General features: G+C 48.0%; 1 protein-coding gene across 4 annotated transcripts in view; it reads left to right on the top strand.

The window, feature by feature from the left end:
* LOC140429212 (neurolysin, mitochondrial-like) overlaps positions 1 to 27,198 on the top strand; it is a 108,647-nt gene that overhangs the window by 19,576 nt on the left and 61,873 nt on the right. For all 4 annotated transcript variants that reach the window (XR_011949014.1, XM_072515930.1, XM_072515932.1 and 1 more), the window contains exons 7-9: positions 2,210 to 2,345; positions 9,071 to 9,437; positions 13,435 to 13,636. Coding sequence is in view for 3 of the 4 variants with exons in the window: in XM_072515930.1 (XP_072372031.1) it covers positions 2,210 to 2,345; positions 9,071 to 9,437; positions 13,435 to 13,636 (705 nt within the window). In the remaining variant the exon portion in view is untranslated. The remainder of the gene's footprint in view (positions 1 to 2,209; positions 2,346 to 9,070; positions 9,438 to 13,434; positions 13,637 to 27,198) is intronic.

Consider the following 27,198-nt stretch of genomic DNA (forward strand, 5'->3'; position numbering starts at 1 on the left):
ATTACTGGGACAGGCTTTAGCCCATGTTAGACCATGGCATTGCATGCATCTCCATGTGCTTTCCCTCCATCTTGAAACAGGATGGCAGACTCATGCACTTTAGTTCCTGCTGTGATTACATAGAATCAATAGAAAATAATAAAATTAAAAGAATAAAATTAGGATTAAAGACCGTTGCTATAAATCACTGGGACAGGTTTCAGTTGATGTTACAGGTTGAAATGCTTTCCTTCTATTTTGAAACAGACTCGTACACTTTAGTTCCTGCTGTAATTGCATCTATTCTCAACATCAATGGTGGTCATAATGCCACATATTGGACTGGCTTTCTCTTCTCTCTCCCACCTCTCCTCTTGTTTAAACCACAAGTTCCTATCTCTAATCTCCCCAAACCCTTCAATTGTCCATGATCTTTACATTCTTCCAATTTCGCCCTCTTGTGCTCCCCCTTTTTAACACTCTACCCATTAGCGCCAATGAAATGAAATGAAAATCGCTTATTGGCACGAGTAGGTTTCAATGAAGTTACTGTGAAAAGCCCCTAGTCGCCACATTCCGGCGCCTGTTCGGGGAGGCTGGTACGGGAATTGAACCGTGCTGCTGGCCTGCCTTGGTCTGCTTTAAAAGTCAGCGATTTAGCCCAGTGAGCTAAACCAGCCTCTGCCCTATGCTCTGGAATTTTGCGCTCTCTGTAGACCTCACCTTCCTCTCTTCGTGTATAATGCTCTTTCAAGCCTAACCCTTTGACCAAGCCTTTGGTCGCCTGTCCAAATATCTCCTTATGAGATATTGACTCAGTGTTGGAATTTGTTTAACACTGCTTTGAAGCACCTTGGGATGTTTTACTACATAAACTGTATTGTATAAATGTAATTTGATTTCAAATGGGCAGTCTGCAATGACTGTAAATCTGTGAGGGATTCAGAAGAAAATTGAAATAAATTCTTCTTGCTTTTTAAATAAATTGTAAAATGTTTTAATTGCAGGCATTATTTACTACTGAACATCTTAAAATTGAGGCAAAAAATTTAAATGTCTCAAAGACATGGGTGGGGGATGGTAAGGTGTCAGATATATATAGGGAAATGAGGGACGAGGGGGAGACTATGGTAGATGAACTAAAAGGGAAATGGGAAGAAGAGCTGGGGGAGGAGATCGAGGAGGGGCTGTGCGCAGATGCCCTAAGCAGGGTAAACTCGTCGTCCTCGTGTGCCAGGCTAAGCCTGATTCAGTTTAAGGTATTACACAGGTCGCATATGACTGGAGCACGGCTCAGTAAATTTTTTGGGGTGGAGGATAGGTGTGCGAGGTGCTCAAGAAGCCCAGCGAATCATACCCATATGTTTTGGTCATGCCCGGCACTACAGGGGTTTTGGATGGGGGTGACAAAGGTGCTTTCAAAAGTAGTGGGGGTCCGGGTCGAACCAAGCTGGGGGTTGGCTATATTTGGAGTTGCACAAGAGCCGGGAGTGCAGGAGGCGAGAGAGGCCGATGTTTTGGCCTTTGCGTCCCTAGTAGCCCGGCGCAGGATATTGTTAATGTGGAAAGAAGCCAAGCCCCGGGGGTGGAGACCTGGATAAATGACATGGCAGGGTTTATAAAGCTAGAGCGGATTAAGTTCGCTCTAAGGGGGTCGGCTCAAGGGTTCACCAGGCGGTGGCAACCGTTCGTCGAATACCTCGCAGAAAGATAGATGGAATGGAAAAAAGAAGGCAGCAGCAGCAGCCCAGGATCGGGGGGGGTGGGGGAGAGAGTGGGGGGTGGGGGGAGAGAGTGGGGGGTGGGGGGGGGGGGAGAGAGTGGGGGGGGAGAGAGTGGGGGGGGGAGAGGAGGGGGGGGGAGAGGAGGAACCAGAAGGACTCTCAGGGTTGTTAATATATACTGTATAATATGTATAGGTTGTTGCGACAGATAATTATATATTGGACTGTTAAATTATATTTTTGGAGAGTGTTACTTGTGGTAAGGCAGTTGCCAATTAGGGTTAGTTTTTATTTTTGTTATTTATTATTTATTCATTTTTTGTTTATAAAATAGGTCATTGTTATTTGTGTTGTTATAATATTGTGTAAAGGATGCACAATGTACTGTGTTGGTTGACCAAAAATTTTCAATAAAATATTTATTTAAAAAAAATTTTTTTAATGTGCTTTTGTAAAACCTATGAAGTGAAATCAATGGATTAATTTTCATGATATTTTATTGGCAGGAAAACACAATAATTCTTGAAAAGATGATCCCACTTCGAGCAAAGGCAGCAGAGTTACTGGGCTTTAGTTCACATGCTGGCTTTGTACTTGAGATGAACATGGCCAAAAATGTGCAAAATGTTGCCAAATTCTTAGGTGTGTTCCTTTAATTTAAATTTCATGGACAACTGAGATTTATGATTGTTTTCTCAGAGATATTCATCATTAAGCAAATGGAATTTAAGATATCACAGCTTCCCACTGTCTTGTTGATAATCTGTTTGACAACTTCTCAATCCTACTATTGTGTATACCGGTGTGACAAGTGTTTGCTTTAGATTTAAAGTTCATATCAGGTTTGCACTGAGTGCTGAATTTGGTGCTTTTTGAGTGCGATAGTGAGAGTTTGGTGACCGAGGGAGTATAAGGCTTCATTTTTATCTAAAGTTTAGTCTTTCTTTTATTTAGTTAATTAACTTAAAAGTTGCTGTTTGGTTTAGAAGAAGGTGAATTTTCAATCAGCTTTAAACAGGCTTCTACTTGTAGGCACTTGCAGCTGGAGCTTGTTAATTAGTTAATTGGATTAGGCCAGTTTTCAGAGGCTAGATTCACAGTATAAAAGTGATCCCCTACAGTGCAGACTTTGTTTGCACTGAGTGCTGAATTTGGTGCTTTTTGAGTGCTATAGTAAGAGTTTGGTGACCGAGGGAGTGCTGAATTTGGTGCTTTTTGAGTGCAATAGTGAGAGTTTGGTGACCGAGGGAGTGCTGAATTTGGTGCTTTTTGAGTGCTATAGTAAGAGTTTGGTGACCGAGGGAGTGCTGAATTTGGTGCTTTTTGAGTGCAATAGTGAGAGTTTGGTGACCGAGGGAGTGCTGAATTTGGTGCTTTTTGAGTGTGATAGTGAGAGTTTGGTGACCGAGGGAGTTAGGTGAGGAGGGAGAAAGGTGCTCCTTTCATTTTGTTTCCGACATTTCCGCAAAGAGTGCGAAGAGAGCCAGGAGTTTACAGGAAATGTAGCTGACTGGGAGCAGAGTCGGAGGGTGGAGATCTAGTTAGTCCACACAGCAGCTATATTCTGTAAGGTAAGAGGAGATGGAGGCTAGGCCAGTTACATGCTCCTCCTGTAGGATGTGGGTGGTGAGAAATACCTCCGGTGTCCCCACTGACTATACCTGCGGGAAGTGCACCCAACTTCAGCTCCTCAAAGACCGTGTTAGGGAACTGGAGCTGAAGCTGGATGAACTTCAGATCATCCGGGAGGCAGAGGGGGTGATTGAGAAGAGTTACAGGGAGGTAACCACACCTAAGGTACAGGACAGGAATAGCTGGGTTACAGTCAGGGGGAAAAAAACAAACAGGCAGACAGTGTAGGGATCCCTCGTGGCCGTTCCCCTTCAAAACAAGTATACCGTTTTGGATGCTGTTGGGGGGGATGACCTACCGGGGGAAGGCCCTAGCGGTCAGGTCTCTGGCGCGGAGTCTGGCTCTGGGGCTCAGAAGGGAAGGGGGGAGAATAGAAAAGCAATAGTTGTAGGAGATTCAATGGTTAGGGGAATAGATAGGAGATTCTGTGGTCGCCAGCGAGACTCCCGGAAGGTATGTTGCCTCCCGGGTGCCAGGGCCAGGGATGTCTCCGATCGTGTCTTCAGGATCCTTAAGGGGGAGGATGAGCAGCCAGAAGTCGTGGTGCACATTGGTACCAACGACATAGGTAGGAAAAGGGGTGTGGAGGTAATAAACAAGTTTAGGGAGTTAGGCTGGAAGTTGAAAGCCAGGACAGACAGAGTTGTCATCTCTGGTTTGTTGCCGGTGCCACGTGATAGCGAGGCTAGGAATAGGGAGAGAGTGCAGTTGAACACGTGGCTGCAGGAATGGTGTAGGAGGGAGGGCTTCAGGTATTTGGATAATTGGAGCGCATTCTGGGGAAGGTGGGACCTGTACAAGCAGGACGGGTTGCATCTGAACCAGAGGGGCACCAATATCCTGGGAGGGAGGTTTGCTAGTACTCTTCGGGAGGGTTTAAACTAATTTGGCAGGGGAATGGGAACCGGATTTGTAGTCCAGCAACTAAGGTAGCCGATATTCAGGACGCCAAAGCGTGTAGTGAGGGAGTGGGGAAGGGAACACTGACAAAGGAGAGTATTTGCAGGCACGGAGGTGGGTTGAAGTGTGTATACTTCAACGCAAGAAGCATCAGGAATAAGGTGGGTGAACTTAAGGCATGGATCGGTACTTGGGACTACGATGTGGTGGCCATCACGGAAACTTGGGTAGAAGAGGGGCAGAAATGGTTGTTGGAGGTCCCTGGTTATAGATGTTTCAATAAGATTAGGGAGGGTGGTAAAAGAGGTGGGGGGTGGCATTATTAATTAGAGATAGTATAACAGCTGCAGAAAGGCAGTTCGAGGAGTATCACCCTATTGAGGTAGTATGGGTTGAAGTCAGAACTAGGAAAGGAGCAGTCACCTTGTTCGGAGTTTTCTTTCGGCCCCCCCAGTAGTAACAGAGATGTGGAGGAACAGATTGGGAAACAGATTTTGGAAAGGTACAGAAGTCAGAGGGTAGTAGTCATGGGCGACTTTAACTCCCCAAATATTGAGTGGAAACTCTTTAGATCAAATAGTTTGGATGGGGTGGTGTTTGTGCAGTGTGTCCAGGAAGCTTTTCTAACACAGTATGTAGATTGTCCGACCAGAGGAGGGGCAATATTGGATTTAGTACTGGGTAATGAACCAGGGCAAGTGATAGATTTGTTAGTGGGGGAGCATTTTGGAGATAGTGACCACAATTCTGTGACTTTCACTTTAGTAATGGAGAGGGATAGGTACGTGCAACAGGGCAAGGTTTACAATTGGGGGAAGGGTAAATACGATGTTGTCAGACAAGAATTGAAGTGCATAAGTTGGGAACATAGGCTGGCAGGGAAGGACACAAGTGAAATGTGGAACTTGTTCAAGGAGCAGGTGCTACGTGTCCTTGATATGTATGTCCCTGTCAGGCAGGGAAGAGATGGTCGAGTGAGGGAACCATGGTTGACAAGAGAGGTTGAATGTCTTGTTAAGAGGAAAAAGGTGACTTATGTAAGGCTGAGGAAACAAGGTTCAGACAGGGCATTGGAGGGATACAAGATAGCCAGGAGGGAACTGAAGAAAGGGATTAGGAGAGCTAAGAGAGGGCATGAACAATCTTTGGCGGGTAGGATCAAGGAAAACCCCAAGGCCTTTTACACATATGTGAGAAATATGAGAATGACTAGAGCGAGGGTAGGTCCAATCAAGGACAGTAGCGGGAGATTGTGTATTGAGTCTGAAGAGGTAGGAGAGGTCTTGAATGAGTACTTTTCTTCTGTATTTACAAATGAGAGGGGCGATATTGTTGGAGAGGACAGTGTGAAACAGATTGGTAAGCTCGAGGAAATACTTGTTAGGAAGGAAGATGTGTTGGGCATTTTGAAAAACTTGAGGATAGACAAGTCCCCCGGGCCTGACGGGATATATCCAAGGATTCTATGGGAAGCAAGAGATGAAATTGCAGAGCTGTTGGCAATTATCTTTTCATCCTCACTGTCAACAGGGGTGGTACCAGGGGATTGGAGAGTGGCGAATGTCGTGCCCCTGTTCAAAAAAGGGACTAGGGATAACCCTGGGAATTACAGGCCAGTTAGTCTTACTTCGGTGGTAGGCAAAGTAATGGAAAGGGTACTGAAGGATAGGATTTCTGAGCATCTGGAAAGACACTGCTTGATTAGGGATAGTCAGCACGGATTTGTGAGGGGTAGGTCTTGCCTTACAAATCTTATTGAATTCTTTGAGGAGGTGACCAAGCATGTGGATGAAGGTAAAGCAGTGGATGTAGTGTACATGGATTTTAGTAAGGCATTTGATAAAGTTCCCCATGGTAGGCTTATGCAGAAAGTAAGGAGGCATGGGATAGTGGGAAATTTGGCCAGTTGGATAACAAACTGGCTAACCGATAGAAGTCAGAGAGTGGTGGTGAATGGCAAATATTCAGCCTGGATCCCAGTTACCAGTGGCGTACCGCAGGGATCAGTTCTGGGTCCTCTGCTGTTTGTGATTTTCATTAATGACTTGGATGAGGGAGTTGAAGGGTGGGTCAGTAAATTTGCAGACGATACAAAGATTGGTGGAGTTGTGGATAGTAAGGAGGGCTGTTGTCGGCTGCAAAGAGACATAGATAGGATGCAGAGCTGGGCTGAGAAGTGGCAGATGGAGTTTAACTCTGAAAAGTGTGAGGTTGTCCATTTTGGAAGGACAAATATGAATGCGGAATACAGGGTTAACGGTAGAGTTCTTGGCAATGTGGAGGAGCAGAGCGATCTTGGGGTCTATGTTCATACATCTTTGAAAGTTGCCACTCAAGTGGATAGAGCTGTGAAGAAGGCCTATGGTGTGCTTGCGTTCATTAACAGAGGGATTGAATTTAAGAGCCGTGAGGTGATGATGCAGCTGTACAAAACTTTGGTAAGGCCACATTTGGAGTACTGTGTACAGTTCTGGTCGCCTCATTTTAGGAAGGATGTGGAAGCTCTGGAAAAGGTGCAAAGAAGATTTGCCAGGATGTTGCCTGGAATGGAGAGTAGGTCTTACGAGGAAAGGTTGAGGGTGCTAGGCCTTTTCTCATTAGAGCGGAGAAGGATGAGGGGCGACTTGATAGAGGATTATAAGATGATCAGGGGAATAGATAGAGTAGACAGTCAGAGACTTTTTCCCCGGGTGGAACACACCATTACAAGGGGACATAAATTTAAGGTGAAAGGTGGAAGATATAGGAGGGATATCAGAGGTAGGTTCTTTACCCAGAGAGTAGTGGGGGCATGGAATGCACTGCCTGTGGAAGTAGCTGAGTCGGAAACATTAGGGACCTTCAAGCAGCTATTGGATAGGTACATGGATTACGGTAAAATGATATAGTGTAGATTTATTTGTTCTTAAGGGCAGCACGGTAGCATTGTGGATAGCACAATTTCTTCACAGCTCCATGGTCCCAGGTTCGATTCCGGCTTGGGTCATTGTCTGTGCGGAGTCTGCACGTCCTCCCCGTGTCTGCGTGGGTTTCCTCCGGGTGCTCCGGTTTCCTCCCACAGTCCAAAGATGCGCGGGTTATGTGAATTGGCCAATGATAAATTGCCCTTAATGTCCAAATTGCCCTTGGTGTTGGGTGGAGGTGTTGAGTTTGGGTAGGGTGCTCTTTCCAAGAGCCGGTGCAGACTCAAAGGGCCGAATGGCCTCCTTCTGCACTGTAAATTCAATGATAATCTATGATTAATCTAGGACAAAGGTTCGGCACAACATCGTGGGCCGAAGGGCCTGTTCTGTGCTGTATTTTCTATGTTATGTTATATCAGATAGGCCGCAATGTGGAAAAACAAAAAAAGTGAGGAATTAGACTCACTGCCTGTAAAGTCAAATGAGTAGAGTACAGATCCAGAGAAATAATTCTAGTTTGTCCAGTGTGCTAGTCCAGCCTAGCTGTCTATTGTTTCTGGTCACCATATTGTCAGCGAGACATCCAGGGATTGGAGAGGGTGCACTGAAAGGTAACTAAAGGAATAACAGATACGGCACCCAAGTCACAAATTCAGGCAGCAGAAGTTGGAGAAGAGGAATCTTACAGGTTATTTTACTAAGAATTAAAATTTCGAATGGGTGTAGACAAGATTAACAACAATAACTTTACACTTGCAAAATACATTTAATGTAGGAAAACATTCTAAGGCACATCACAAAGGCATGATCCAGAAAATAGTTACCACTCCAAAGAAGGATATATTAGGAAAGAGGACCAAATGTTTGGTCTGAAAGATCGATTTTAAAGAGGATCTTACAATTATGGAAGAGGAGGCTGGAGAGGTAAAGAGGTTTATGAGCACACACACATGAATGGGACTTTGGGATCTGAAGGTACAGGCAGCAGTGGCAGTGTGAAATAAATGGGCTTACAATAGGTCAGAGGTATGAGGCTATGAACGGATTTAAACATAATGGATTCAAATTTTAAATATTGGATGGACTGAATTTGTTGAGCATAGGTTCAACACATGCACAACCTCAAAAACAAAGGGGAGTGTGAAAAGAAAGTTAAAATTTTGCTCGGCAGCAGACAGTGAGTGTAAGGAAGGCTGATTGTTGGCTAATTACCTGGAAAAAAGTATGAAAGGGCAACTAAATTGTGGCATGTAATATTTCCAAAAAACTGAGAGGGCTTTGGAATTTTCTCGATTAGATTTAGATTTATTGTCACGTGTACTGAGGTACAGCGAACAGTATTGTTCTGCAAAAAGTCCAGGCAGATCGCTCCATACATGAATACATAGGACGTACTATAAATACACAGGATAAATACATAAACATGGACATCGGGTGCAGCACACGGAATATAGTGCTACAACTGTAGAGAAGATGCATAAAAAGATCAGTTCAGTCCATAAGAGGGCCATTCAGGAGTCTGGTAACAACGGGGAAGAAGCTGTTTTTGAATCTATTGGAGCATTGTCTCAAAACTTTCTAATTCTGTACATTGCTGTTTCAGCTAGCGTATTGTGCTTCATTTATCTTGCTAGAAGTGTTTTCGTACAACAGAAACACAAAGTGGGAATTCAGAAATCATAGTCCACACATCTGATTTACAGTCTACATAATTTCCATCCATTCATTTTAATAGAGAGGAATTATGTATAAACTATGAATCTAGCATGATGATCTTCACATCTCTGATAAACGCTCCCACTGCACAGTGCTCTGCACAAAGTATGTCAGTTCTGTGAAATTTATTCTTGATGCAATAAGCAAAGTGGTTGCAGTGCAGTATAATTTGCAATCTGAAATCAAACTTGTAATTTGTTCCCTTTTGCTCTACAGGTGAATTATTTCAGATATTGAAACCTTTAGGTGAGGAGGAAAGGCGATTCATTTTAGATTTAAAGAAGAAAGAATGTGAAGAGCATGGATTTGAGTATGATAACAAAATAAATGCATGGGATATGGATTATTATATGAGACAGACTGAGAAAATCAAATATTCCGTTGACCACAATTACCTGAAGGAGTTCTTTCCTATAGAAGTAGTAACTGAAGCATTAATGGACATTTACCAGGAATTGTTGGGACTGACTTTCTATCAATCAGAGAACGCTCACACCTGGCATAAGAGTGTAACTCTGTACACTGTCCGGGATGCTGTCACATGTGATATTCTGGGTCAGTTTTACCTCGATCTCTACCCAAGGTATGTCAGTTCACAACTTTAAATGTTAAATCATGTTGAAATCTGAGTAATTTCAGCCAACTCCATCACCATCCCTGAGGTTTGTCCTGTCCCACTGGCAAGACAGATCCAGGAGAGGTGCCGGCAGAGTGGTGTACAGTCAGGAGAAAATGGCCCATGGGGTCGTCGACATTGACTCCAAATATATTGAAGTCTCAGTACTCCTCCACGTTAAACGCCACTTGGAAAAAACACAGACAGACTAGCAAGCGTATAGCATGTATTCTGGGTGAGAAACTTCAATGTCCATCACCAAGAGTGACTCAGTAGCACTAGTGATTGAGCCAAGTCCTGAAAGACATATCTACCAGCTTGCAACAGGTGGTGAGAGAACCAACATGAATGAAAATCTACATGACTGCCTTCTATCTGTCACCAAAGCACCATGACATTATTGGTCACTGTGTAAGCAAAGACCCACCTTTATGCTAAGAACATCGTGTTTAGTGGCACTCTATCGTGCTGAAACTCTTAGATTCAAAACTTATCTAACAGCTCAAAACTGGGCATTCGGGAGCCACTGCGGACCATCAGAAAGAGCAGAATTCTACTCCAGCACAAGCTGTAACTTCATGACCAAGCATACCCCCTCAGTCAACCATTAGTATCAGGACAAGAGAACAACCTGGTTCAATGAGGAGTGCAGGTTGGCATTCTAGGAGCTGCAGTCAGCGTAACTGAAAATTAGGTTCCAACCTAGTGAAGCTGCAAGACAAAGATCACATATATGCTAAGCAACAGAAACAGAATGTTATTGACAGAGATACGTGACCCATAACTAATGGATCAAATAGAAGCTTTGCAGTCCAGTTACATGCAGCTGTGAATGATGGTGAACAATTATAATATCTTTTTATCGTCACAAGTAGGCTTACATTTACACTGCAATGAACTTAGTGTGAAAAGCCCCTAGTCGCCACATTCCGGCGCCTGTTCGGGTACACGGAGGGAGAATTCAGAATTCTCAGCTGGTACGGGAATTGAACCCGCGCTGCTGGTCTTGTTCTGCATCACAAACCAGCTGCCTAGCCCATTGAGCTAAACCAGCCCTGTAATAATTAACAACAAGAATTGGCTCCATTGATATCTGTGTTTTCACTGGGGGCACAACCCACCACGTGAGTGCAAGAGACAAGGCTGAGGCTTTTGCAACCATCTTCAGTCAGAAGTCCAGAGTGGATGATCCAGGTGGTCGCAATTGTAAAATCCAGTCTTTGACCAATTCAATTTACTCCACATGATATCAAGAAACGGATGAGCTCATAGGATATTGCAACGGCTAAGGATCCCAACAGCATCCAGCTGCAGTGAAGAAAGCTTGTCCTTTAGGCAGTTTTTTTTCAATACAACGATAACCTAGCAAATACCCAACAAAAGTTCTGTCCACATAAAGCAGGAGAAATCCAATTTGGCCAGTTACTGTCAAATCTTAATCATCAACACAATGATGGAAGGTGCTATCAAATAGCACTTGCTCACTAATCACCTCCTTAATGATGCTCATTTTGGAGTCTGCCAGACCTTATTGCAGCCTAAATTTAAAACATGGACAAAAGAGCTGAATGCCAGAGGTCAGATAAAAATGAACATTTGCGGAATCAAAGAGTCTCAGTAAAATTGAACTCAATCGGAATCAGGGAGAAAACTTTTCCATTGGTTGGGATCATATCTAGCGCAAATAAATGGTTGTGGCTTTTGGAGGCTGATCATCTCAGTCCCAGGACAGCATTTCAGATGTTCCTTAAGACAGTGTCCTAAGCCCAGCCATCTTTAGCTGCTTTATCAATAACCACTCCTCCGTCATGAAGTCAGAAATGGAGGTATTCATTTATGATTGCACAATGTTTTGTTTAATTCGCACCTTCTCAGAAAATGAAGCAATCCATATGCAGCAAGATCTGGACAACATTCAGGATGGAGCTAATAAGTAACATTTGTGCTGCAGAAGTGCTTGGCAATGACCATCTCCAACAAGAGAGAATCTGTCATCACTCAATGACATTATAGTTGAATTCCCCACTTTCAGTATCCTGGGGTCACCATTAACCAGAAACTTAACTGGGCTAGCCACGTAAGGAATAAGTGGGGTGTGTGATAGATAATGCTCCACCTGGATGAATGCAACTCCAGCACTCAAAACACTCATCGTCATCTAGGATTTGGAAGTATGTTGCCAATCATTCATTATTGCTGGGTCAAAATCCTGGAACAAACAAGACTGTGAGGGTATCTTCATCAAATGGATTGCAGTGGTTCAAGAAAGAACTCGTCTTCATGAGGGTAGAAAGGATGGACAATAAAGGCTGGTCTTCCCAAGAAAACTCTCATTGCATGAATAAATTCAAAAAACCATTGACTGTCACATCTGTATGGAAAATAGGGGCGTGATTCAACGGAAACATCTCTAAGTCATTTTGGGTATGTTTGACGGGATGTTTCACAATGGCCGCATTGGCAAGATCGCGGCCCTTATTCAAGGGGGCTCATTGTTGGCACTAAGCGGCAATGAGATTCTTGTCGTTAAAGGCCCCCTGGCCATCTGATTTGCTGGACTCGCGCTTCAACTTCTCACCGCTAACAAGAGGGAGCTGCTTTTATACGCTCCCTCATCACTCACTCCCAGTCAACACATAGCTGTGCTCAGACTTGCTCATCGCTTTGGCGATGCCTCCCTGTTCAGGCTTCTCGAAGCCATCGATGAGAGACGGGCCATCCTGTTCCCCTGCTGGTCGGAGGCCCAGCAGCAGGGTCAGCAATGCCACCTGGGAGGCAGTGGCAGCAGCTGTCAGTGCGGGCAGCATGACGAGGAGGACCACCTTCCAATGTCGGAAGAAGACAAACAAATTCCATGAGCTGCAATTACAAGTTACCATCTCCTGGCATCAGTTCCACCTGCCACCCCTCAAATCCCCCCTCCCACAAATCGCAAGCTCACACCTCGCACCCTCCGCACATCCATTCTTCGTGCTTATTCCTCAGCGCCCACTGGCAACCCACCAGCACAACCCTTCATGTTCAGGTGCAATGCCCATAAATGCCACCTGCTATAGACCCCCCCTGACCCATCAAGCGTGCGGCTCACAAATCCCTCTCTTTGTTCCTGCAGGAGAAGCTAGCCCATAATAAGCGGCAAAGAGCCGATTTTGGGGGGGCAGGGTGCCAGAGATCCAACTTCTCACCCCCCCCCCCCCCCTCTGAGGAATGGGCCCTGGGAATCGCCAGGTTGTCCGAGGACAGAGCAGTCTCCAACAGTGAGATTGGCTTGCACCACAGAGGTGAAGATCCAAGTGGGTTGTTCATGTCAGACAAAATGATCCTTCCCTCTCACTGACCACATGTCCATTCTCTCGCAGAATCTTCATTTGATGTCCGGACCATCCGGAGTCGTTCCCTCGCCGCCCCCCCCCCCCCCCCCCCATACCAAAAGTGCAGACATGATGAGAATCTATGTATTTTATGTAAAAAGTATAATCAGATTTGCTTGGATCAATATTTAGATTTCAGCAAAGTAATGACAATTAAAAATAGAGCTACTTCTTATAATCAGAAGATTGTAATTAGGAAAATATCTGTGATTCATGAAAGAATGTAATCCCACACATTTTATTTCAATATTCAATAAATCTAGTGCAGTTAAAGAAAATTTAGAGATATGACGAGTTTTGTTGCAACGTCTTTAAGATGAGGTTATTTATGTCCTTCTGCATTATATTACCTTATTGCCTATGCTCACTATGCAATGAAAAATTAATTATACCTCTGTGAAGTGTTTTAGGATTTTTATGTATGTTAAAGATCTATTATAAAGACATATTGTTGCATTAATGGCAATAATATTTATTCCACTGCAATAATGCATAGTGGTGATGTTATGCTTACAAGCTGTCTCGTCTGATTAGATTCTGATATGATTATAAGATTAAAATGAAAAGTCCGTGTCTCTTGATTTTTGTTCCAGAGACGGGAAGTATGGGCATGCAGCTTTGTTTGATCTTCAGCCTGGATGCTTACTGCCTGATGGAACCAGACAGATGGCAATATCAGCTATGTTAGCAAATTTTACCAAACCAACACATGATGCTCCCTCCCTTCTTTGGCATGAGGAAGTTGGAACGTACTTCCATGAATTTGGCCATGTAATGCACCAGATCTGTGCCCAGGTACCTGCTTTACAGTGTTTTCAATCTAGGGTTTGGCTCTCCACAACCCGCCAGAAATTTTTATCACTGATAATCTGGTAACTTCTCATCTGCTGTCTTGCAAAAGTTCAATAACAATCCCCTGCTCCCCTGACACCAATCCCTCCTCACATCCCACCGTCCCCATTTTAACCCCTTTACCCCCCCCCCCCCCCCCCCCCCCCCCGCCCACCTCCCTTGCTGATCTCTCAAACCTCCTTAAAGAAATCGATAAACATCTTCCACCTCCAGGTGAACCCATTCGCCGACTCCCTCAAGGCGAACTTAACCTAATAGGGGGCTGGGAAGTTACCTTTTTAAACTTCCCTGAGCTTTTCGTCTTCCTTCTGTGCTTGGGCTAAATCATGAATATTGGTCTGTGAGACCTGGACCGCGTGTACTGGGGCACTCTCGGGATTCCAAAAGTGACCACGTCTGGAACCTGCTTTTGCTAGGGCGTCTGCCTTAACGTTACCAGGGGGGGAAGAACAATGGTGGCTGCGAACCTTAACGATACCGTATTTACGGCCTTTAGCTGTCTTGAGGATATGCTGGAGTAATGGGGCTGAGGGTAGGGGTTTTCCATCTGCGGAAACAAAACCTCTAGATTCCCAGAAGGGTAGGAACTCAGTTAAGCTATTGCAGACGTATAGGTTGTCAGAATATATGTCGGCTGGGGTTGGGAACAATTCGGGGTGCTGTACAATGTAGGCTACGGCTGCTAATTCGGCTGCCTGCGAACCTAGATGTCCAGGCAATTTCAGTGAGATTTCTTCTAATGCGTGTTCCTGCGCGTCCTCTACATAAATGCCACAACCTGTGATTCTTTAACCATTTAAAACTGTGGAGGAGCCACCCACATAAATCCTAAGAGCTGCGTCTGTGTCTGTGGGCTGGGGTCTCTGGGGTGTAGTACCTGGTTTCGGGGGAGCTGATTTGGGTACAAAGGGTCCTGTATTGTGCTTGGTGGTAATGATCTCGCACTCATGTGAGGTGCCTGCATACTGTAAATTGTCTGCTAGAAACGTGTGTGTCTTAGTCGTTTTAACCGTAATGTCCCGTCCTTGTAGGAGTAGGGTCCATCGTGCTGCGCAAATTTGGCTGACTGTGCCGTTCTTTAGTCTACCGTCTAGTAGAAGTTGGGTTGGGGTGTGCTCTGTTTAAATGGTTACGGGGTTGAGTCTGTTATGCACGCAAAGTGCTGAACAGCCCAAAAAACTGCGAGCAAGTGCCTTTCGCAGGCAGAAAATCCTTGCTCTTCTGGATCGAGAACTCGTGATGCATAGACGACGGGGCCTAAAGGTTCGTGTCTTTCCTGAGGGAGCACGGCCAAAAGGGTTTGGTTCGTGGTTGCTACCTCTATTGCGTATGGGGGGAGTGCGTCTGGTGCCTGTAAAGCGGGAGCTGTGCTCAGGGCACCAGATGCATCCACGGCATCCGTGTGCTGTGGAAGCCATTTCGATGGGGCTTGCTTTTTTAGGAGCTCAGAAAGAGGGGCTGCCTTTGTGGCAAAACCGTCTATGTGGTTCCTGCAGTAGCCAACCAGTCCTAGAAATGACCGGAGGGCTGTAACATTATGGGGCAAGGGTAATTTAGCAATGGAGTCAATGAATTTCTGCTCGATCTCGTGTGTGCCATGGGTGATTACTGTGCCTAAATAAATGACCTTTTCCTGGAGAATCTGGGCCATTTTGGGGTTAACTTAACATCCGATTTCGTGGAGGAGTCCTAATAATTTGGTGAAAAGCGAAATGTGCACTCCCTTAGTGTCCGTCTGTAGAAGTAAGTAGTCTACATACTGGACCAGTCAATCGGGCCGGGAAAGTTTAGCTAATCCATTTGCCAACTGTCTGTGGAAAATGGAGGGGGAGTTGTGGAAGCCTTGTGGTAGGTACGTCCACGTGTATTGCTGTCCCTGGAAGATGAAAGCAAATTTGTATTGGCACGCTTTATCCAATGGAATGGACCAAAAGCCGTTGCTGATGTCCAAAACCGTGAAAAATTTTGACAGGGGTCCCTGTTTTAATATTGTCTCGGGGCTCGTGGCTACAGTGGGGGCTGCTAATGCGGTCACTTTGTTTAGTTCCCTATGATCGATGGTCAGTCACCATGAGCTATCGGGTTTCCTTACAGGCCAAATTGGGGCATTGTTAGTTAAGGCTACTGAACTTGGTCAAGTAAACTTTGGATGACTTTTGCAATTTCTCCCTCTGCTTGTTGGGGAAAACCGAACTGTTTTTGGAGTTTAGGATCGGAACCTGTGATCTTAACTACACCTGCGATCCTGCCGTAGTCGTGCTTGTGCTGGGCAAAAGATGCTTTGTGTTTCTGTAAAACGTCTCTAACTTCTTTGTCTTGACTAATGGTTCGTGGATCAAACCAGAAGTCTACTGCGCTAATCCTGTGTGCGTAGTCTCCAACTGTGAGCGTGGTGGGGGCTCGTGCTGCCTTTGCCATTCTCCACACACATCTATTGACGGGGTCGAAAGAAAGATTGTGGGAGTTCATGAAATCTATCCCCAAAATGTGTTCGTCTGTCTGGGATAGATCTACTAGAACAACGGGATGTTTTGTCTTTATGTTGCCTATCTGAATAGCCACAGGGGCCGCAATGTGTCCCTGCTGTAAGTGTCCTGTGAAGCCGCTAAGGGTAATGGTGCCTGTGGTGGGCCATGTATCCGGTTGGAACATTGTGAAGGAATTTAACGTGGTACGGGACCCTCCTGTGTCCCAGAGAAATTCTACGGGATGTCCCCAGACTGTGCCAACTACTACCGGTCTTCCGGACTTGTCCCAAAGGGTGTCGCAGACCCAAGTTGGGGAGTCCGAACACCGTCAATCGGTGCCGTTCATGTTTGCGTTCTCGGAACGGGCGCTAACACTGTGAATGGGCTTGGCTCTGTTCTTATTTAGGGCATTTGCCTGCTGGTTTCGCTGCTGTTTCTGGGGGGGGCATTGCACTCTTGGGTGTAATGTCTTAACTGTCCACAATTATAGCATTCTTGTGATTTAGGCTGCTGTGGACTGCTTCTTCCCTCGTTTACCCATGCAGGGTTTTGATGTGTCCTGACTGGATGCATGTTAGCATCTGCCTGCTCTTCCTCTGCTTTTCCTTGTTCTGACCTTCCCTGAAGGGACTGTTCCCAAGCTCGGGATAATCTCTTTAATACCCATTTCTCATTATGTGTGTCGTCTGAGGGGTCATAATTGGCGCAAGCTCTCTGTCCTGCTTCGGTCGCGTGGGAGACTAGGATACAAGTCCATTTGGCCATATTTTCTGGTGTCAAATGGGCGCGGACTAACTCTCCAAATACTGCTGTAAAGTGGGTCCAAAGGCATCCAGCAAACGCTGTTGGGTGCTCGGTATTTTTCTGTCTGCATTTATTGAGTCCTTCTATGGAATCTCCCTTATTGTAGCCGAATGCATCTAGGATCGCTGCATGCATTTCTTGGAGGGTGCCTCCTCCTACATTTTTTGGGGCTGGAAGGGCTGCCACGACTGAGGGGTTGAGGCTCAAAACTGTGAGCTTAACTTGCTCATTTTCGTCCAGGCCGTACATGGTCGCCTGTTTAACTTTCGCAAAATAATGGTGTGGGTCTGATGTGGGTTGGAACGGTTTGATTTTGTCACACGCGTCCCTTAATTGGGTGACGGTTAATGGGGTGGTGTACAGAAAATCGGGGTCTCTGTCTGTTGTGGCCCTGCGCTGTGTGGTGACAGGGTTCATGGGATTGTGCAGTCGGGGGTGGGGGTGCTTTCCTTTTCTGGGTTTTATCTGGAGTACATGTTCCATGTACATTGCGATGGGCAGTTTCATTTAACTCTTGCCAATCGGGGCCATTTTCCTGATCTAGCTGGGGTCCGAATGTATCTTGGAAACCATTTTGTACTGAGAGCAGCGATTGCAGGTCTGCAATTTGCTTTCGGCATTTGGCATGGTCCACCAAACTCTGCCTTTGTTCCGTGGTGGAACTGTGGAGTGCTCGTAGGGCTGCTTTTAAATCCTGACATTGCTTCTTTAATTGTTCGATTTGAAGTTCTGTCTCTTCTCTTACCAACACCGCGCATTGCGTGTCTTGGTAGGCCTTATCGTACTGGGACTGAAAGCTGCTTAGGTGAACGAGACAAGATTGGTGTGCCCGTTTGACATCAGCCATCTCCTTGTCCTTCGCTGCTAACTGCTCTCTGAGTTGCTTATTAAGTTTCTCGCACTCGCTAACGTCTCCCTCACTATTCTTCTCACTGTCTCGAATCTCTCTGCGGAGCGTCTTCACGACCTCCTCTGTGCCTCGCAATTGTGCCAAGCAGGGCACGATTGCCATCGGCTTCCGAACTTTTCGTCTGTCCTATACTTCCGGGACCTGTTTCCTCATTTGCGCAAAATTCGTTCCAAAGGGGCCATCCTTTCCCTTTTAGATACTTCCTAATTTCCTCTTCCCATAAGGGATACTGCTCTGCTCTATTGGTCGCTGCGACCTCTAATTCCTGGGGATGCATAAGACGTTCCATTGCCTTCATTGCCATTTCTACTGTAATCTCTGGGTTGCTACCGTAAATTTGGAACAGGGGGGAATAAAGCAGTGATGCAAACACGGGTACGGCTCAAGCTAATTTCCGGTCTACAAAACTCCCGACAGTTTTACGCAACAAAATATATCGCGGTTACCTTATATCCCCTGTACGCATGCAAATTACACACTTCCGAATCTTGGAGGTTTGATCGATACTGGTCTTACGCTTGTGGTTTTTACTTTTTCCAATTGGGTTTCTAATTCAAAGTTGGGTTCTCTCGGAGTGACAAAGTCACTTCTAGGTCGGGTCCCGTCAGATGTCGCCAGTAATGTTGCTCTCTTTTGTGGCTATAAATATGGCGGTTAATAAGGTCGCCTTTCTTAATCTTAATTATGAATATGCTTTCAGAGTCGCCAGGTATCTCTTGATAAGGCCACAAGGTTCAACCGATCAAAGAGCCAATACACCAGTTAGTTAGTTCAAAGTCAGTGATACTTTATTTACACACAGTATGATTTACTCATGCACAATAACACTATAGGCTAAACTATGTCTATCACTAACATGTATACTTAACTTCGGGTGCCCACTTAGGTCAGAGGAACAGTGGTCGTTGTTCGGATCTGATGCTGTTGGGTTCGAAGAAGTAGCAGGAGTATAGCTATGGTCGTCCGTCTGGTAGCGAGCATTGAACCTGAACTTACTTGCTTCTGGTGGTGCAGGTGGAAGGGTCTCTCCAGTTGAGAGCCAATTCCAAAAGAGGGAACACATGGCGGGGTTCCTTCTTATACTCTGGGGGGGGGGGGGGGGGGGGGCTTTGTGCGCTTTTCGGCGGGCCTTAAACTTGGTCCCAATTAATTGGGCAGCGCCTCGATCACTGCCATCGATCTGAGCCAATAAATGGGCGGGTGCCTTGATGGCTGGGCGTGTCCTAAGTGGCTGTTGGCCTTGCTTTGTTTGTTTCTTCTTGCTGAGGTAGTGGCGCCGGAATGTCTGGGACGGTATCGGCTACCTGAGCACTAGTCTTTTGTTCATCGGAGATGGGCCATCAATGTGCAAATCGGCCAAGAGTTCTGGTTCTGTCTGCAGTCTGTCTTCTAAATACACATTCAGGCTCTGTGCCTGCTAGTTACTTTGCATTGTCCATTTTTCCCTGTATGCTCTGCGAGTGGCCATTTTATATGCTGAAAGTGGCCATCCCAGATGGCTACACCTTCCCTTCCCCTATTTCAGAAGAACGGAGCAGGACTAGGCCATCTGGCCCCTCGAGCCTGCTCCACCATTCAATTAGATCATGGCTGATCTTTTGTGGACTCAGCTCCACTTTCCGGCCCAAACACTATAACCCTTAATCCCTTTATTCTTCAAAAAACTATCTATCTTTATCTGAAAAACATTTAATGACTTCCGGCCGCACATTTCGGCAGCTCCCACTAGAATGGACTTTTGGGCTCTCCGGAGGAGCCCCAACGGCACTTCTTTTGATTCAATCCCGTGTGGGAAGGTGAAGTAAGGTCCCCCTTCCATCGTGTATGGAGGGGACTGGAAGTGGAGGGACAAAAAAAGAGGCTTTGGAGCAGCGGCAGAAACGAGGGGGAGAAAACAAGATGGCGGAGGGCGGAGATCGAGCAGCATGGGGGCCGGACCAGCAGGAGTTTCTCAGGCCCTGTGTGGAGGAGCTTAAAAAGGAGGTGCTGGCGCCGATGCTGTTGGCGATTGAGGGGCTGAAGGAGACCCAGAAGGCCCAGGCGATAGAGCTCCGAGAGGTGAAGGAAAAAACTAATGAGAACGAGACGAGATCTTGGGCCTGGCGGTGAAGATGGAGGCGCACGAGGCGCTGCACAAGCGGTGGGCCGAGAGATTCGAAGTCCTGGAGAACAGGTCGCGGAGGAAGAATCTCCGGATGCTGGGTCTCCCCGAAGGAGTGGAGGGGGCAGATGTTGGGGCGTATGTGAGCACGATGCTCCATTCGCTGATGGGTGCGGATGCCTCTCTGAGCCCCCTGGAGCTAGAAGGGGCTCACCGGGTCCTGGCGAGGAGACCCAAGGCTGGTGAGCCGCCAAGGGCGATAGTGGCGAGGTTCCATCGTTTCGCGGACAGAGAGAGTGTCCTGAGATGGGCCAAGAAGGAGCGGAGCAGTAGATGGGAGAATGCGGTGATCTGAGTCTACCAGGACTGGAGCGCGGAGGTGGCAAAGAGGAGAGCTGGCTTCAATCGGGCCAAGGCGGTGCTGCATAAAAAAAGTGTGAGATTCGGAATGCTACAGCCAGCGCGACTGTGGGTCACGTACCAGGACCGACACCACTATTTTGAAATGCCAGAAGAGGCTTGGACCTTTATCCAAACGGAAAAATTGGACTTGAACTGAGGGGCTGTGGTAGTGGGGGAGATGTTGACTGTATACAGGGTTGTAAATATGGGTAAAGAATGTTTTCCGGGTGGGACGATGGATGGGGATGGGGGAAGAGTTTTTGAATGTGGGCATCGGTGCTGGAGGGAGGTGAGACTCGGGGTTGGGGGAATTAGGATAAGGCCGCAACATGAGCTGCGCCACAGGGGGCGGGGCTGGCTTAGGAAAGCGCGAGCTTTATCCCGCGCTAGGGAGGGGGGGGAGATGAAGGAGCGCAAGGAGGAGGAGGGATTTCCACACCCCGGGGGGAGGGGGGTCAACGGGAAAGCGGGGGAAGCCGGGGTCAGCAGGAGTCAGCTGACTTATGGAAGTATTATGGGGGGAGCAAAAGAAATAGATTTGAAGCTAGCGGGGAGGGGGGGACAATAAGGGGCTGTTTAGCACAGGTCTAAATCGCTGGCTTTGAAAGCAGACCAAGGCAAGCCAGCAGCACGGTTCAATTCCCGTAACAGCCTCCCCAAAAAGGCGCCGGAATGTGGCGACTAGGGGCTTTTCACAGTAACTTCGTTTGAAGCCTACTTGTGACAATAAGCAATTTTCATTTCATTTCATTGGGTTGCTGCTGCAATGGCCGAGGGGGAACTGAAAACGGAAGAGGTGGTCGGGGCGGAAGTTCCCCGTCTGGGGGACTAGAGGGAGTGGGAGACGCGGGCACGGGACTGGCCTAAAATAGGAGATGGCTAGTCGGCAGGGGGGGGTGGGGGGTAGCCCCCCAAACCGGCTGATCACGTGGAATGTGAGAGGCCTAAATGGGCCGGTTAAGAGGGCCCGAGTGTTTGCGCACTTAAAGGGACTGAAGGAAGACGTGGTCATGCTTCAGGAGACACATCTGAAGGTGGCAGATCAGGTCAGGTTAAGAAAGAAAGGGATGGGTGGGATAGGTGTTCCATTCGGGGCTGGATGCGAAGAATAGAGGGGTGGCAATACTGGTGGGGAAGCGGGTGTCGTTTGAGGCCAAGAACATAGTGGTGGACAACGGAGGCCGATACGTGATGGTGAGTGGTAGGTTGCAGGGGATGGGGGTGGTATTGGTAAATGTATACGCCCTGAATTGGGACGACGCTGGATTCATGAAACGTATGTTGGGGCGTATTCCGGACTTGGAGGTAGGAAGTTTGATAATGGGTGGGGACTTCAACACGCTGTTGGACCCAGCACTGGATCGCTCCAGATCCAGGACCGGAAAGAGGCTGGCTGCGGCCAAGGTGCTCAGGGGGTTTATGGACCAGATGGGGGGGAGTAGATCCATGGAGATTTGCCAGTCCTTTGGCCAGAGAATTCTCTTTTTTCTCCCATGTACACAAGGCCTACTCCCGGATAGATTTTTTTGTTCTGGGCAGGGCATTGATGCCGAAAGTGGAGCGGACGGTGTATTCGGCCTTAGCCATCTCGGACCACGCCCCGCACTGGGTGGAATTAGAGCTGGGGAGGAGAGAGACCAACGCCCGCTGTCGCGGTTGGATGTGGGACTGCTGGCAGACGAGGAAGTGTGCGGGAGGGTGCGGGGGTGCATCGAAAGGTATCTGGAGGCCAACGACAATGGGGAGGTGCAGGTGGGAGTAGTATGGGAGGCGCTGAAGGCAGCGGTTAGGGGAGAGTTAATCTCCATCAGGGCTCATAGGGAGAAGAGAGAGAGCAGGGAAAGGGAGAGGTTAGTGGGGGAGATTTTAAGAGTGGACAGGAGATATGCAGAGGCCCCTGATGGGGGACTACTCGGAGAGGCGAAGTCTCCAGAAGGAGTTCGACCTGTTGACCACAGGGAAGGCAGAGGCACAGTGGAGGAAGGCACAGGGGCGATGTATGAATATGGGGAGAAGGCGAGCCGGATGCTGGCACATCAGCTCCGTAAGAGGATGGCAGAGAGGGAAATAGGTGGAGTCAAGGATGGAAGGGGAACTACGGTGCGGAGTGCGCTGAAAGTGAATGAGGTATTCAAGGCCTTCTACGAGGAGCTGTATAGGTCCCAGCCCCCAGGGGGAAAAGAGGGGATGCGACGATTCTTGGACCAACTGAGGTTCCCGAGGGTGGAGGAGCAGGAGGTGGCTGGTCTGGAGCGCCAATTGGGGTGGAGGAGCCGGTTAAAGGACTGGGGAGCATGCAGGCAGGGAAGGCCCCCCCCCGGGACCAGATGGGTTCCCGGTGGAGTTCTATAGAAAGTATGTAGACCTGTTAGCCCCGTTGCTGGCAAAGAGTTTCAATGAGGCAAGGGAGGGGGGGACCCTGCCCCCGACAATGTCGGAGGCGACGATCTCTTTGATTCTGAAGTGGGATAAGAACCCACTGCAATGCGGGTCGTATAGGCCGATCTCGCTCCTCAACGTAGCTGCTAAGTTGTTGGCAAAAGTGTTAGCTACGAGGATTGAGGACTGTGTCCCGGGGGTGATTCATGAGGACCAGACGGGATTTGTAAAGGGCAGGCAGCTAGACACCAATGTGCGGAGGCTACTGAATGTGATTATGATGCCATCGGTGGAGGGAGAGGCGGAGATAGTGGCAGCCATGGACACGGAGAAGGCCTTTGACCGAGTAGAGTGGGAGTATCTCTGGGAAGTGTTGAGGAGGTTTGGGTTCGGGGGAGGGTTTATTAGTTGGGTTAAGCTCCTGTATAGAGCCCCGGTGGCGAGTGTGGTCACGAACCGGCGGAGGTCGGAGTATTTCCGGCTGTATCGAGGGACGAGGCAGGGGTGCCCCCTGTCCCCTCTGCTGTTTGCATTAGCAATTGAACCTTTGGCCATGGCGTTAAGGGAGTCGGGGAAATGGAAGGGGGTGGTCAAAGGGGGAGAGGAACATCGAGTGTCGCTGCACGCAGAAAACCTGTTGCTGTATGTGGCGGATCCAGTGGAGGGGATGGTTAAGGTCATGCAGACCCTAAGGGAGTTTGGGGACTTCTCGGGCTATAAGCCCAATGTGGGAAAGAGTGAGCTCTTTGTGGTGCATCTGGGGGATCAGGGAAGAGGGATAGACGACCTACCGTTGAGGAGGGCGGAAAGGAGCTTTCGATACTTGGGGATCCAGGTAGCTAGGAGCTGGGGGGCACTGCACAAACTTAATTTGACGCGGCTGGTGGAACAGATGGAGGAGGACTTTAAAAGGTGGGACATGTTGCCACTCTCGCTGGCGGGCAGGATACAGTCGATTAAAATGGTGGTCCTCCCGAAGTTTCTTTTTGTATTCCAATGCCTCCCAATTGTGATTACCAAGGCCTTTTTTAAGAGGGTAAGCAGGAGCATTATGGGATTTGTGTGGGCAAGCAAGACCCCCAAGGGTAAGGAGGGGGTTCCTGGAGCGTAGCAGAGATAGAGGAGGGTTGGCGTTGCCGAATCTGGTTGGCTACTACTGGGCAGCCAACGTGGCGGTGATCCGTAAGTGGGTGATGGAGGGAGAGGGGGCGGCGTGGAAGAGGTTGGAGATGGCGCCCTGCAAAGGAACGAGCCTGGGGGCGCTGGTGACGGCACCACTGCCGCTCTCACCGACAAGGTACACCACGAGCCCAGTGGTGGCGGCGACGCTAAAGATCTGGGGGCAGTGGAGACGACATAGGGGCGCGATGGGAGCCTCGGTGTGGTCCCCGATCGGGGATAACCATTGGTTTGTCCCAGGAAGGATGGACGGGGGGTTTCAGAGCTGGCATCGGGCAGGGATTAGAAGAATGGGGGACCTGTTCATTGATGGGACGTTTGCGAGCTTAGGGGCGCTGGAGGAGAAATTTGGACTACTCCCGGGAAATGCCTTCAGGTACATGCAAGTGAGGGCGTTTGTGAGGCGGCAGGTGAGGGAATTCCCGCTGCTCCCAACACAGGGGATTCAAGACAGGGTGATTTTGGGCGTATCGGTCGGAGAGGGCAAGGTGTCGGCGATATACCAGGAGATGAAAGAATAGGGGGAGGCTTTGGTAGAGGAGCTGAAGGGTAAATGGGAAGAGGAGCTGGGGGAGGAGATTTAGGAGGGGCTATGGGCTGATGCTCTAAGCAGGGTTAATTCCTCTTCCTCGTGTGCCATGCTTAGCCTTATCCAATTTAAGGTGGTTCTTCGAGCGCATATGACGGGGGCGAGGCTGAGTAGGTTCTTTGGGGTGGAGGACAGATGTGAGAGGTGCTCAGGAAGCCCGGCAAACCATGTCCATATGTTGTGGTCATGCCCGGCACTGGATGGGTTCTGGGGGGGAGTTGCGAGAACAGTGGTGGTGAAGGTCCAGGTCAAGCCAAGCTGGGGGCTAGCACTATTTGGAGTAGCGGACGAGCCGCGAGTGCAGGAGGCGAAAGAGGCCGGCATTCTGGCCTTTGCGTCCCTGGTAGCCCGGCGAAGGATCTTGTTAGTGTGGAAAGATGCGAAGCCCCCTAGTGTGGAAGCCTGGATAAATGATATGGCAGGGTTTCTCAAGTTGGAAAGGATAAAGTTTGCCTTGAGAGGGTCTGTGCAGGGGTTCGCCAGGCGGTGGCAACCGTTCCTAGACTATCTCGCGGAGCGTGAGATGGAGTTCGGTCGACAGCAGCAGCAACGTGGGGGGAGGGGGGACATCTCTTTCTGGGGGAGGAGGGGGGGACTTCTCTTTCTGGGGGGGAGGGGAAGAGGGAGGGATAGGGAGGGGGGTTTTTCCGGGAGGGCATCTGAGCAAGAAAAACATAAACGATCCGGAAAACTGATATGTACGGGAGGAATCCAATGTACAAAGTTCTGTATCATATTGATTTGCCATGTTTATGTCTTGCTATGCAAGGTTTTCCTTCTTTTGCGGGGGGGGGGGGGTTCATTTATATGGTTGAAAATTCTGTTAAAAATTCTTAATAAAGATTTGTTTTTAAGAATATTTAATGAAGGAGCCTCTACTGCTTCACTGGGCAAGGAATTCCATAGATTCACAACCCTTTGGGTGAAGAAGTTCCTCCTAAACTCAGTCCTAAATCTACTTCCCCTTATTTTGAGGCTATGCCCCCTAGTTCTGCTTTCACCGGCCAGTGGAAACAACCTGCCCACATCTATCCTATCTATTCCGTTCATAATTTTATATATTTCTATAAGATCCCCCCTCATCCTTCTAAATTCCAACGAGTACAGTCCCAGTCTACTCAATCTCTCCTCGTAATCCAACCCCTTCAGCTCTGGGATTAACCCAGTGAATCTCCTCTGCACACCCTCCAATGCCAGTACATCCCATCTCAAGTAAGGAGACCAAAACTGAACACAATACTCCAGGTGTGGCCTCACTAACACCTTATACAATTGCAGCATAACCTCCCTAGTCTTAAAATTATTTTGTTCTTAGCACCTTGCCCTGCAACCCGAGGGGCGGCAGCCCAGGAAAGGACTGCATCTCTCTCCTTACAAAGTTCTGAACCTGCAGGTACCTATAGCCATTCCCCCTGGGCAACTCATAATCTTCCTCCAGGTCCTACAACTTCGCAAATTTGCCCCCTGTAAACAGATCGCCAAAGCACTCAATCCTTGCCTACCGCCACCCGCGAAACCTCGCATCCAGCCCTGCCGGTGCAAACCTATGGTTATTACAAATCGGCGTCCACCAGCCCCTGATACTGCTGCCCCTGACACCACACCCTTAGTAACGACACCACCACCAGATTCACAGAGTACCTGGTCGGTGAGAACGATAAAAGCAGTAACAACAAAACAACACATATCTACATGAAGCCGTCTCCATCCGTCCGCACACAGACCTCTTCCCCGGTCCATTTCTAACCATAGCAATATTCGCCGCCCAGTAGTAATTCATCATATTTGGCAAAGCCAGCTACTGCCCCCTTCGCCCCCAATCCAAGAAAGCCCTCCTAACCTGCAGGGTCTTTCCCGCCCACAGAAATCCAGAGATCAACCCATTGACCTGCCTAAATAAACGACTTGGGGACGAAGATTGGGAGGTTCTGAAACATAAACATAAACCTTGGCAGCACCATTATTTTTACTGTCTGCACCTGTCCTGCCAGCGGCAGCCGCAGCACATTCCACCTCTTAAAGTCCACCCTCACCTGCTCCACCAACCGAACCACGTTCAGCTTGTGCAACTGCGCCCAGTTCCGCTCCACCTGGATGCCCAAATATCTAAAACTCGTCCTCATCACCCTAAATGGATACTCCCTAATCTCCTCTCCTGCCCTCTAGTCTCAATTGGGAACACCTCGCTTTTTCCCATATTCAATTTGTATCACACGAACTGGACAAATTCCCTTAGGATCTCATGATGCCTCCGATGCTAACCGGGTCGGAAACATACAGTAGCAGGTCGTCCACATACATGCGCTCAACCTATTTCCAGCGGCTCTATCACCAAGCCAAAAGCAACGGGCAGAGCAGGCACCCCTGACTCGTCACACAATGCAACCCGAAATACCCCAAACTCACTCACAACTGGCGCCTTTTACAGCAACTGGACCTAATCTACAATCCCCTGCCTGAATCCAAATCGAGTAGCCTCCTCACATTCGCCGACAACTGCCTCCCCTTCACAAAACCTATTTGATTTTCGCCTATCGCTCCCGGGACATGGTCCTCAATCCGTGATGCCAACACCTTCGCCACCATCTTGATGTCCACGTTCAATACTGATATTGAGCGGTATTATCGAACTGCTTTGGATCCTTATCCCTTTTCAAAGTCAGGGAGATGGAG

The sequence above is a fragment of the Scyliorhinus torazame genome, chromosome 9 (genome assembly GCF_047496885.1).
Source record: "Scyliorhinus torazame isolate Kashiwa2021f chromosome 9, sScyTor2.1, whole genome shotgun sequence".
Taxonomy (NCBI): domain Eukaryota; kingdom Metazoa; phylum Chordata; class Chondrichthyes; order Carcharhiniformes; family Scyliorhinidae; genus Scyliorhinus; species Scyliorhinus torazame.